Source organism: Thalia democratica, chromosome 4 (assembly GCF_965202585.1).
Source record: "Thalia democratica chromosome 4, ktThaDemo2.hap1.1, whole genome shotgun sequence".
Lineage (NCBI taxonomy): Eukaryota > Metazoa > Chordata > Thaliacea > Salpida > Salpidae > Thalia > Thalia democratica.
Genome location: NC_139168.1, coordinates 57,630,140 through 57,642,899, shown reverse-complemented (window position 1 = coordinate 57,642,899; position 12,760 = coordinate 57,630,140). Strand labels below are relative to the sequence as shown.

The 12,760-nt window shown below is 26.9% G+C and overlaps 1 protein-coding gene across 1 annotated transcript in view; it reads left to right on the top strand.

Annotated features, from left to right (window-relative positions):
• Window positions 1–5,273, top strand: part of LOC145835186 (kelch-like protein 9) — a 28,264-nt gene extending 22,991 nt beyond the window's left edge. The window contains exons 10-13 of the mRNA XM_082942749.1: window positions 156–241; window positions 979–1,116; window positions 1,890–2,138; window positions 4,371–5,273. Of these exons, the coding sequence (XP_082798875.1) occupies window positions 156–241; window positions 979–1,116; window positions 1,890–2,138; window positions 4,371–4,450 (553 nt within the window). The 3' untranslated portion in view covers window positions 4,451–5,273. The remainder of the gene's footprint in view (window positions 1–155; window positions 242–978; window positions 1,117–1,889; window positions 2,139–4,370) is intronic.
• The last annotated feature ends 7,487 nt before the right edge of the window (window positions 5,274–12,760 follow it).

Genomic DNA, 12,760 nt, shown 5'->3' with positions numbered 1-12,760 from the left:
ATTAAGAACTTAGAACTTGTTTAACTAACAAGATAACTTTATTACCAATGTCAGTTTTTTAACGGCAAAGTATTACTTATTAGAAACACTGTTTTAAAAATTCAAAGCACACAAAAACTTTATGTAATTTTCTAACATTAGATATATGTTTGTAGACAACCGATGTCTACTGTTAGAGGCCTCCATTGCATGACTACAGTTGCAGATAGACTTTATGTTATTGGTGGCAATCATTTCAAAGGTTTGATGCTATATATTCATTAGATATATTTATAAAGTATTGGGCAACTTATTATTTTTAGTTTAAAAGTTCTAAGTGAATTTGTTATATTTAGCGTTTGTGAGAACTCAAATCTCTAGTTGAGTAATCTTATAATTAATTTGATATGTACAACAGTAGTTTTACTTTTTGCAAGCTTTTACGATAAAATTCAATGTAAATTTGACAGTATATTGAATTTGTGTGTTGTAAATTTTGAAAGTTTAATTTAATAGTAAATTTATTTGTACACATTAAAACTTAGTAATGCAAATAAGAAAATGTTATCATTGTTGAATAGTAGAGTAGTTACTGTATTTTTATTTAAATATTTATTCTGTCATTAAATTCAAAACTAAAAAAAATCTTAATTTAAAATTAATAGCTTATCTTAATATTTCTAGTAACTATTTGAGCATAACTATAACAATATTAATCTAATTCTAAATTATGTTTCAAGTAATTATTAAAACTTCTCAAAAGAAAAAGGCTGTTTTCTAAACACCCCTCTAAAAGTCTTAATAAATTATATAAACTTTTGCATTCTATAATTGAAATATTCGAGTATAAAACCCACAAAATTTTGTAACTAAAATTTTAACAATGTGTAGTAGGTAGGTATGAATTTATTTTTTTCTATATGAATAAAAACTCTTGTATGAAATACTAAATTTTTTTAAATGCAACTTTAGTGTACAACAAAGATTTTTTTTTTTCAGGAACAACAGATTATGACGACGTGTTGGAATGTGAGTTCTACCTGACTGCAACTGACCAGTGGACTTCAGTTGCTCCGATGTTGACTGGACAGTCTGATGTCGGAGTTGCCGTTTTTAACAATAAAATATATGTCACTGGTTCGTGAATTTACCTATATTTGTTTTAGCAAATGCTTAACTGAAGTTAATGAAATCAAGTATTATTATTTGTTAAAAATAAGTTGTTGAAATTATTTGCATTTTAGTTCGCTTTTGTTAGATCGACAACTGTTAGCTTATTTCGGAAATTAGACAGTTGTTTGCAAATGTAAAGATTTTTTTCGATTACACTATAATTTTACTTATTGCAAAGATAAGCTTACGAAAAATATTTATAAGGTTAATAAATATTTTCAAAATAATCTGTACTAAAAAAACAAAAACAAGCAACAAAATTTTTCTGATCAACATCTTCAATATAAATAAAAACAGATATAAATATCAACAGTTAAATCAGTACTTTTTTAAAAAGTTTTTTTTCAGTATATATTTCATTTTTAGCTAAAAACACAGTTCATGATTTTTGTTAAAAATTCTAGATGCGCCATCAAGTTTAAAACAATCATTTATTAGAGTATAATGGTAGGCAATCTACGATCCAGTCCGCCAATCAAAAACATTTTTAACCGCAATTTTTTTCTAACTTGAAACAACTTTTAAAAAACAAAAAAAAAAGTACTCTTAATTTATTTTTAAAAGTATTTCAAATTCTTTTAAAATTGGTTTTACAAAGTTGCAACTTTCTTTCAGTTTTTATGTTGAAAAAATGGTGCATATAAATCATAACCAGTTACTTATATAAAATACACTTTTTAAGTTTAACAAAAAACTGTTAAAAGTCAGTTATAGTGCAATTGCAACAAATTTCAAAGGCGGCTACTCATGGAACAACAGATGCATGGTGGACATCGTCCAATGTTACGACCCGACCGAGGACGTGTGGTCCAAAACTTTCTGCCTTCCGGCAGCACTTGGTGGCGTGAGAGCGTGCACCCTGACCGTTCTCCCGCGACTTTTTAACAGGCAGGAGTACAAACCGACAACAGTGACATCTATCGGCAGAAATCAGCAGCACGCTGGTCAGGGGGACATGCAGCCTGTGGTCAGAATGGAAGTTGACGGTTAGATTGTTTGGTTTTTGCAATTTCTTTTGGCGTATATCCTACGGAAGATGATTTTGCTTTGATTAAACTAAAAGTACATATGAAATAAACTTATCAAATCAAGTTAGGCTTTTGTTATTGCTTGTGTTAAAAGTAGTGATGTACCGGACCCACAATTTCGGGTCCGGCCGGACCCGGATCCGGACTTTTTTTTCAAGTTAGAATCCGGCCGGAACCGGACCCGGACTTTTTTTTTCAAATTAGAATCCGGCCGGAACCGGACCCGGACTTTTTTTTCAAATTAGAATCCGGCCGGATCCGGACTTTTTTTTCAAATTAGAATCCGGCCGGATCCGGATATCAGACAAAAATGGCAATATCCGGCCGGACCCGGATAGTGAGTCCGCTACATCATTAGTATAAACTAGCCTGAGTCAGAATGAGGTTTTTAAAAACTGAAAAAAAGAACTTTAATCTAATAATAAGTAAAACAGCTAGCCACAAGGTTTACAAATTTAGGTGTTATTTACAATTAAAAATCTGAAATCAAGTTTTTGAACAAAATACACTAGAAAATTAACAAATATAGAAAACTGGATCAGCTCAAACTCATTCAAAATTTAAAAGAAAACTAGCCTGAGTTTTTATAAAAAACTAAACTAGACTAAGGCAGTCCAAGATTTTCTAAAGTTCCCAAAAATTTTCAAACTAGCAGGGTTGCCACTGTTTAAGTCAATAAAACTAGCTAGAGTGAGTATAAACAAGCCTGAGTCAGAATGAGGTCTTTAAGAACTGAAAAAATTACTTTAATCTAATAATCAGTAGAACAGCTTGCAAAGGTTGACAATTTGGTAGTAAAGTTGTGGACTGATTGTGGTACACTTAACTTATTAGTACTACCCATCATAATTAAATCTTACCTTATTTAGTTAATATCTAACAAATACTAAATTCTAACTGAGACTACTTTCTATAATCAGACACGACAGTTTTGAGTGATGAATCTTTTATACAAAACACAACAATAAATACTAGCATATACAAAATTTTTAATTACTTTGGTAACACTTTAAAAACTGGAAGCTATTTAAATCTATATCAATAGACTTAAAACAATAAACTAAAAATTAAAAAAAAATTTAGTAAAGAAGAAACTGTAAAAAATTTAATAAACTATTAAACTATAAACCTGGCTTAAATATGTCAACAATTAAACACCAGTTGAAATATTCACTTTTAAAACAAAACACTACTTACAATAAGCATTAACAAAAAAGTTCAAGATATTTTGTTGCTTCAAGCTGCACACCAAACTAACTAACTGCTTACATAAAAACTGCCTGTCATGTTCTGATGTTTTGTTGCATCAGTATTTAGTTTGAAACATTTCGTCATATGATTCTCATTGGCTCATACATTCAACCGTATTAACTCTAAATATTCACTGAGCTCAACTTTAAACAATAAATAATGCAAGTATTCATTCAAAAGTTTTCAGTTTTACAACATATGTAAAGAGTTGCATTTCTGAAATGTTTATTTCATAGTTTAAATGTAAACAAATGTAAATTAGTCACGTGTACAAAATGAGCCAATCACGGTAGGTGTTTAATTTTAACTGACGAAAATGACTCTTATTAATTTACACAGGGTTTGTTTTTGAAAAAATACCTTTCAGTATGCTTTTTTTACTAACTAGATCCGGGTCCGGCCGGATCTCTGTTAGGATCCGGCCGGACCCGGATCCGGACTTTTTTTTCAAATTAGAATCCGGCCGGAACCGGATCCGGACTTTTTTTTCAAATTAGAATCCGGCCGGAACCGGACCCGGACTTTTTTTTCAAATTAGAGTCCGGCCGGATCCGGATATCAGACAAAAATGGCAATATCCGGCCGGACCCGGATAGTGAGTCCGGTACATCACTAGTTAAAAGTTAAATAGACGCCATGTTATAAGCTGTATTCTTAATGTAAAGCGTTTTGTTGTAAGGAATAAAAAAATTTAAAGTCATTTTAAACCTTGCTTATGAAGTATAGGTACTTTGTTTTAACTATTGAAAATATTAATAGGCTTATTTTTTTATACCAAGATTTTTTTAAGTGACAAGTAAACTATTTTTAGTTTATTTTAATAGTAATGCTATACTTTTGTATCTAACTTATCCTATGGAATTAATGTATAAAGTAAAAAAGAATAAGTTACTTTTTTCACTTACGACTTTAGTTTATCACCAAATACGACATACACAGGGAACGAAAGTGGAGATAATGCTGATGTTCACCGACCTTCTGATGTTCGACTACCGAGAAATCATGCACAGAGAATTTAATTGAAGAGTTTGCAGAAATAAGTTGCGAATCAAGCTTGGTAATCAGAACTGTAGATTAAGATTAAGAATTGTTTTTATTAAATTTAAAGCAATAATTTATCTCGTTTTAAAGTTTTTCATAGTAAAGACTGTTGTGAAATTTTGTTAAGTTATCAAAATATTTGCTTTTAACTTTTTACTGCCTTAGTTTTTTATAGAAAACACTCGTTTATCAGTTTTTGTAAACTGAAGAAAAAGTAGTTTTGTGACAACTATTTTAAAAAATAATCGTTTTTTGTTAAATATTTACCCCTGTTTCTGTTTTTTATAAAATATTTTAGAAAAAAGTTAAATCTTTACAAGTTATCTTACGCTATGTTTTAGTTAATGTGTTAACTACTGTTTTAATTTTAAAAACAGTATTACATTTTAAGTTATTAAGGTTGCCACTCCCTAAGGCCAACGTAAGCTAGTTTGAATTTACTTTCATGTGAAGTTTAGCTTTACTTGTTCTTTTTATTTAAGTCAAGCAAAAATTAGTGATTTATTATAGTTTCAAATATTTTTTGTTCATATTTTGTTATAAGGTCAGCTAATACTTTGTTAATTTAAAGCAATTTTAAACGTAATAATTTTCAATCTATCATGTCTGGCCTACAATAGTTTTTTTTAAGAAAAAGTAGCAACCTTGAAATATGTTTATTCTCCTTCATTTTAGTATTTTTATACTTTTCGTGATAATATATTGTACATCATTTTTTAAAAAACTTCGTTTGTTCCTTAGAATGTTCCACCTGACTTATTTTCGTTTATTTTAAATGCTTTCTGACTATTATGTGTTTTGCTGAACTTTAATTTTTTTTATACTTTAATGGTGTTTTTGTCGTTTTGATATTTTATTTCTAACAATAATTAAATTATAAAATCTTCTGTTTTTTGTGACTTCATTTTCAAATTTGTACACGTTGTGTTTTTTTTTGTAATGTAATTACTTATTTTTATACTTTGTATTTTGTTCACAAATTATTAAAAACATTCAAAAATATGAAATAAAAACTGTATGTGTGAAAAATTTGTTTAATATAGATTAATGTTTTTTTGTTGACCAATTGGTTCTAATATTGCAACGTTTAAATTCGAGTTTTCAAAGCTGTCATTATCAATCACCTAAATAAAATAAAAATATTCAAGATTTGTTTGCAGCTTTCGATCCTTTTAAGCTGTATATATTTTTTATTATTTCATAATTATTTTTTTTAGTCTATATACTTAACTTAACTTTCACATGCTTTTATGGGATCTGGGAACAATGCTTTGTTACAAAATGTTGTAGTTTTACAGTGCTTATTCACTTATCCGGACACGTTGGGTAAGATTTTTCTGTTAACATGTCCGGATAAGTACAAAAAACAATTTTTTCATATAATAATTTAACTACTGCATTTAAACAAGAATATAAATTAAGTTTATCTTTGAAAACAAAAATAATATAAAACTATCTCTTAATGAAAAAAATCTTTTTAAACAAAGAAAAAAAACAGACGTAAAGAAAAACGAAAAATTTTGACTAAGTTTGAAGTCAACTTAAAGGAAATATATCACTCCTAACAAACTAGTTTTTATTGGAAGTTGTACTAAATTAAGAAAAAATAGACGTTTGTTTTTCCACGTTTTCAGCAGAAAAGTCACGGAATTTAAAAAATTTTGAAACTTTTTCTGGTGTGGCTTCTGGCTGAAACAGTTAATAATTTCATTACCTTTAAAAAAACTTTAAAATAAAAAACTAAAAGTTATGCTTTAAAAGTTTTTAAACTGACTTACTTTACATGCAAAGATTTTTGATAACGAAACTAACTTTGAACAAAAATAGAATGTAATCTTTAATAGTATTATTACGTCTTAATAATGGACAAAGTTGTAGAACTTTGTGAATCACTTAAAATCTTCTTTCAGTATTAAATCTTAAATACTTGTATCATACAAAAATTTTCTACTGTCCAGATAAGTGAATAAGCACTGTACTTGCTCTATCAACCTCAAAATGCTTTAAACTTAACAAGTTTCATAAGAAAAGTGATTACTTTTAGTTGCTAAAATTTATATTACTTACCGATGGATGACAAACTTTTTATTTGGCCAAAATATTTCGTTTACTTTAACTGCTGCGGTACGCACTTTAAACACAGCTCAAAAGTGCGTACCTAAGAATTTTGGTTCTTTATTACTTACATTAAGCTTAATACAAGCATGTTTAAAGCCACTAAAGTTTATATATGACTAGCACTAAAATCCAAAAAAATACCATAACAAAAAACATATTCGTTGAAGCCTTAAGAAGTCTTAAGTATGTATTTATGCTTATGTTCAATTTTTTTTAATACTATTGAAATTTATATAGACAATTAATTTTAAATAAACATACATTTTAAAAAACATTGATTATCCTTTTATTAGTTTAAATTTATTTAATAGTCTAATTTAGGGTTTATAACATTTACTCCTGCTTACTTAACTGTTTGTCTTGGTAGAAAAACAACAGTAAAGGATAAAATAGTGTGGTACTCTGAGGAGGAAATGGTTTCGTGCCCGTTTTTTGAAGATCAGTAAATGAAGATGAGAATATTAAGTAAGATGAGGATGAGCCAATGAATGTTTGTGTAGACAAAGTAGCCAAAGTTTATAAGCTACCAATATTCTTGATTAAGTTTACAAAAATTTTGTCATTATAGAAGGAGAACTGTCTTTAGCAGAAACGCAAGTAGCTGCTGGGAAAACAGTTATGGAAAGCTACAATTAGCTTAAAGAAAAATCAAAATATTTTAAAAAGAACTTACGAGCAACAAAAAGTGTCTGATAAACCCAAATACACTAACAGTAATTTAGCTCTAAATAAGTTTAAATTGCAATTTTCTTTAGTTTCATGAAAATTTATTTTTTTACATTTATGTTTTAATCATAAAATATTTAAACGTCAATTGCACTGGTCATTATTTTCGTTTATCTAAATTTTAATTTAGATTTTTATAAAAGTTTTAGATTTATGTGTTAATCATGGAGTATGCTAATTTAAATTAAACTGTTTATTCAAATAAACAGTAATATTTTTTCTTTTAAATATTGGGTTTGATATCAAACTTGTAATTTTTTTTCTGTTTTCTTTAGTTTAAATTTGTATAAGTTTAATACAGTATAATTTGTATTATAACACAATACTTTTATATTACTACACTTAGGTTTGCTGCTTTTATTTCAAAGTAAAAAACAAATTGTATTTGAACTAGCGTCTTTCTACTAAAAAGTGCGTACCCAACCGGAAGTGTGTATTTAAGCAGCAGGTTAATGTATAATAAAGGTAGGTGAAGACAAAAATCATTAAGCTACGTAACTACTAGGTAAATATGTCAGTTATCCTGTTATTTGCCATGTATTTAATTGAACTTTTAAGTATACTTGGTCTAACTAGTTGCACACAGTTGGCTATAAGTGGGGTCAAGCAGCCATTGACTTATACGATGACTAGTAAGTCAAATCCAATGGAACACATGTTGGATAGAACTGAAATTGTTTATGAAAATTATAAAGTACAGCATTTCATATCAGCGCATTTAATTTTTATTAATTTTAAATTTTATTAAACTAAGTAAAAGTTACCTAAACCCTACTAAACTTAAATTACCTAAATGCTACCAAACTTTCGACTTTAACTATGCGCATTAAATGTATGATTTAAAAAAGTTATACCGCACAAGACGAAACTTTTAAACATTCTTTTTTTGAACATCAATCTACAAATAATAAAAAATCTAACTGAATGATAAAAAATGCATTGAAAAAAAACTAATAGTTATAATTATTTGAAGAAAACATTTAAGTTTTGTTTTAAGTCTATTAAACAACTGTTTTCAAAATATTTAGTATTAAAACTTTTAATAATAAAAAAAGTTTACATTAAGATCACTTTACTTTATTGTTTTATCAAGTAATAATTAAATAAACTCAAAAATAAGTAATTTTATAACATTATTTTATTTAAAGATAGTACAAATATGTTCTATAAGATTCAGGATTACTATCTTTAAGATAAATATATTACATGTTTTACGCCTATGATTATAATAAAACGCAGATGATGAAGCTTTAGTGATGATTGAAACTTTTCTAAGTACATAGACATTAATCTTCCTGTCAACATCGATCGCCAAGGAAATATTTTATTTTCTGTTTTTGATCGTTTAATGAAGTATAAAAGATAATAAAGTAGCTTGTAGTTTTATAAGAAAATACTTAAAATATGTATAGCTTTAAAAGTAATTTTGATTACAGTATTCTTCTAATTGCTGTAATTAATAATGTTGTATATGAGAATTTTTGATTCACTCAGTAACAACTCGAGTTTTTGAATTTTTGAACAGTATGAAAAGCCATGAGTGTGTTTTTTTTTCCGTCTAGAAATTAAATAAACAAATTTAGTATTAAGTTTAACTTTAGATAACTTAAGACATAATAACATTCATAAAACAAAAAAAAATGCAAACATAATTCAGTTAAATAAAAGTACAAAAATACAAAACCAACTTACAAAAATTAAAACCATGTTTTAAAAAGCGTATTTCGAAGCAAATCTTGAAAAGTATAGAAATAAAACATAACATTTTTTGCATTAAAGATGAGATCGTCAGCAAATAGAAGAAAGAAAATTACTTCCGACATAAGGTGGAAATAAATAAGAAAATTTTTTCAAACCCATCTGATATAGTTAGAAAACTTAAATACACATTTTGCTAACATTGGAAAACAGACATGTACAAAAAATGAAGCAATACAAAATATTTAGTAACATAAAAAACAACAGCAAAAGTATCTTCTGGTTGTACGTGACTGAAGTTGAAGTATATAACGTTATAAAAAACTTAGACTCAAACAAAGCCAATGGTGGTGATGGCATATCAGTTTAAATTAAAAAATCAATATTGTATTTCCGAGAATTATTAAACTAAATAATCAGGCATTTTATAAAGCTAAAAATCCCTACAGCTTAAACTGTTATTAGAGGAAGTATTACAAATATCTAAGTCAGGATAAAAAACAGTACCAAGAAATTATAGACTAATTTCAATCTTGGTTAACTTAAAAAATTACTGAAAAAAATCGTAACTGTTTATGCCAGTTTTTTACTGAATACATTATCTTCAACCATTCCTATTTTAGTTTCAAAAAATGCCATTCTAACATATAAGCTTTTTCTGTATTTGTTGAAAGAGTCCTATCTACATGTGATAACGGTAACGCAGTATTAACAGTTTTACTAGATTAAAGTAAAGCTTTTAATAGTGTGGATAACAAAGTTTTATTTAACAAATTAGAATGCTATGGCATAAGTGGAAAAAAAGTTTGTAGTTATAACCGAATTTAACTGAAAGGAAACAGTTTGTGAATTTTGAAGATATGTTTCAAGTTATGAAAACATTGATACTGGAGTGCCACAAGGCTCCATCATAAGACTTTTGATGTCTCTAACATATACTAACTATTTAGAGTTTGAGGGTTCTAAGTTTTGCAGATACAATACAGTGCTGACCTTATTTTGAAGTCTAAAATAATTTCTGACTGGTTTGTTGAAAGGAAACTTAAGTTAAATGTTAACATAAAAAGATGAATAGTTTTTCATTCAGCAAAAAAAACGTTTTGGAAAAACAAAAAAACTGATAAAAATTTAGGTAAACGAGTTATCTAAAAAAAGTATAACAAAAGACTTGATGAAAAAGTTAAAAAACGTAAAAATACCAAAATATCAAATGTTGAAAATTTGTTTAAATCTAAGCTACTCTACTTTATGTATATTTAAGTATAATTTTTTTAATAATTAATTAAAATGTTGTTTTAAATGTTTAAATAAAGTGCATTACCATTAAACAAGATTTTATCATTAAAATTTTTTTGTACCAAGCTGTAGTAGACATAAAATAAATCCCTAGTGTATCAAGATAGTAAACTTTAGATTGCAACGCTTAATGACTTACAAGATCAAGGTCATCTTGAAAGGTAAGAGGTAGGTTTGAAAGGCTTTTTACAAAAAGAACAATTGAATGAATACAGAAAAGATTATACTATTACAATGGCAATATTACTTTCATGTACTTTAGGATTATACTTGTATAATTAGCACACTTAAGGGTAGTTCTTGCTACTTGTTAATGTTAATTGGGTTCTGATGACATTGTATTCGTCTAGGTTGTAGCAAGTATTACTATATTTTAATTATATTTTAGGAATTATCTAAAACTTCGTTTTTTAAACCATTATTTTATTTGTAGAGGTAAACTTACCAAGTCTTTGATTTATTTGCATCAAAGATGTTAAATACTTAAAGTATTGACTAAATTACTGTACAAGTTTATTAATTCACCAATTTATTTACAAAATTACTTTAATCAATTAGATTATCAGTTATAATTAAGTTTCTATTTAAATACAATCTTTCAAATTTAAGTTTATCTATTTCGTTGTTACTCTTTAAATAAACTAAAAGTAAAAAACTAAATTAATGTAAAAATATGAACTGAAAATATCTTAGCTAATGTTTGTAGTTATATTATTGTCATAATGAAATTAATTTAGCGAGCCATTACAATTTATTTCTTTGATTTTTTTATGTTATTTAACTTTTTATAGTTAAACCTATAGGTATAGATATACATTTACAAATATAAACAATTTAAGTCAAGTTTTTTGTTCTAATAAACAGTTTATTCTACCACTTTAAAACTTTTTTATTTTTAATTATTCTGAATTAAATACCATATTGTATTTTGTTTCTGTTTTCAAGTACGTTTTTATTCTTCTTATATATACTATTTTTTAAAGTAAAAACTTATGATGTTAAACATTTTCTTCTGTTGTTTAACACAAAATACAAAATTTAAATAATTGGTGTGCAGCTCAATGACCGGATAGTATTTCTATACACCAGGTCCTTTGACAAAAATTTTTTTTTAAAGTTTTAAATTAGAGTAGGTTGTTTTTAAGTTTCTAAAAATATTCCGATTTAATCAAATATGATATAAATTTTATGAAAACAATTTTTTTATATATTGAAACTCATTTAAAATAGTAGGACTTTGTTTTTAAATATTCGTTATTAGTAAAACAATTGTATAATTTTAGCATCTAAAATACACTACTTTAAACGAGAAAAAGTTCCAATGCACAAAACTAAGAAATACTGTTTTAAACCATTCCTTTTTTATTAGAAAAAAAAAAGGAATAACTTTCCTAATCAGTATAAAAGATATACAAACTTTATTCAGGGTTGAACATTATTTTTATATATGGCTTATTTATGAAAATGTAAAAAAGTATAAAACGTCAAAATAAAAAAGAAACAGTAAAAAGAAACATTTACATATACTATTGCATATAAGAAAAAACTATATATACGTGTATTTAGTGTTTTACTCTGTGTAGAATAAAGTAAAGTAAAAAATCCAAAGGTTTAAATTTTAAACTTTTTTTATTGATTCAATACTTCGAAATATTTTTTTTTTGTAATTAAACTTTAAATACAACACAGTGATGTAAAAATGCTTACTTATGTTTTACCTTGAAATCAACAAACAGTCTGTTTTTTTTTTAATTCAAATTATTTAAGTAAGAACGTTAAAACTATCTTTTATAAACGGTTAAACACAATAAATAAAAATATTTTTTTTTTCTTTAGTTATACATGTGGTAAAAAATATATACTAATGTGAATTTAGATCTTATTGCTACGCTACTGACATGATTTTTTCTGTGCGACAGCTGCAACAGAAATAAAAATACACAAATATCGTTTTATATTGCTTTAGTCAGTTTTAAGCTTTCGATGTATTAAGTAAAGAACGATTATTTGCCATAATGTTGAAAAATTGTTTACGTCAAGTTCTCTACAACATTGCAAGGTCTTTCCACAGCGATTCAAAGGCAGCTTTTAAGTGTAATGGTAAAGTTTTTGACTTATATATGATTAAAATTAAATCAAAGCAAGACTATGTTCTTTCACTATTTCTTTTTTGGGTTTTATATTATATGTTGTTAAAGCATGTTTATGCTCATCAACTATAACTGTTACGGTTCATACGAGATTTTGGGATGCTTATTCAATCCTGTATGTATTAAAGCGAAGTGGAGAATTAGAAAAATTGTAGTACACTATCTACTCTTAGCTGAGAACGCTACTTTTGTAGCTCAATCTGTTAAAGATCTGCAACCTCTATTGTCTTAGTTTTTCTCTGCGTCTCAAATTTTAGCCTTGATAACAGCCTTAAAAATAGGGGTGGGCAACGTACGGCC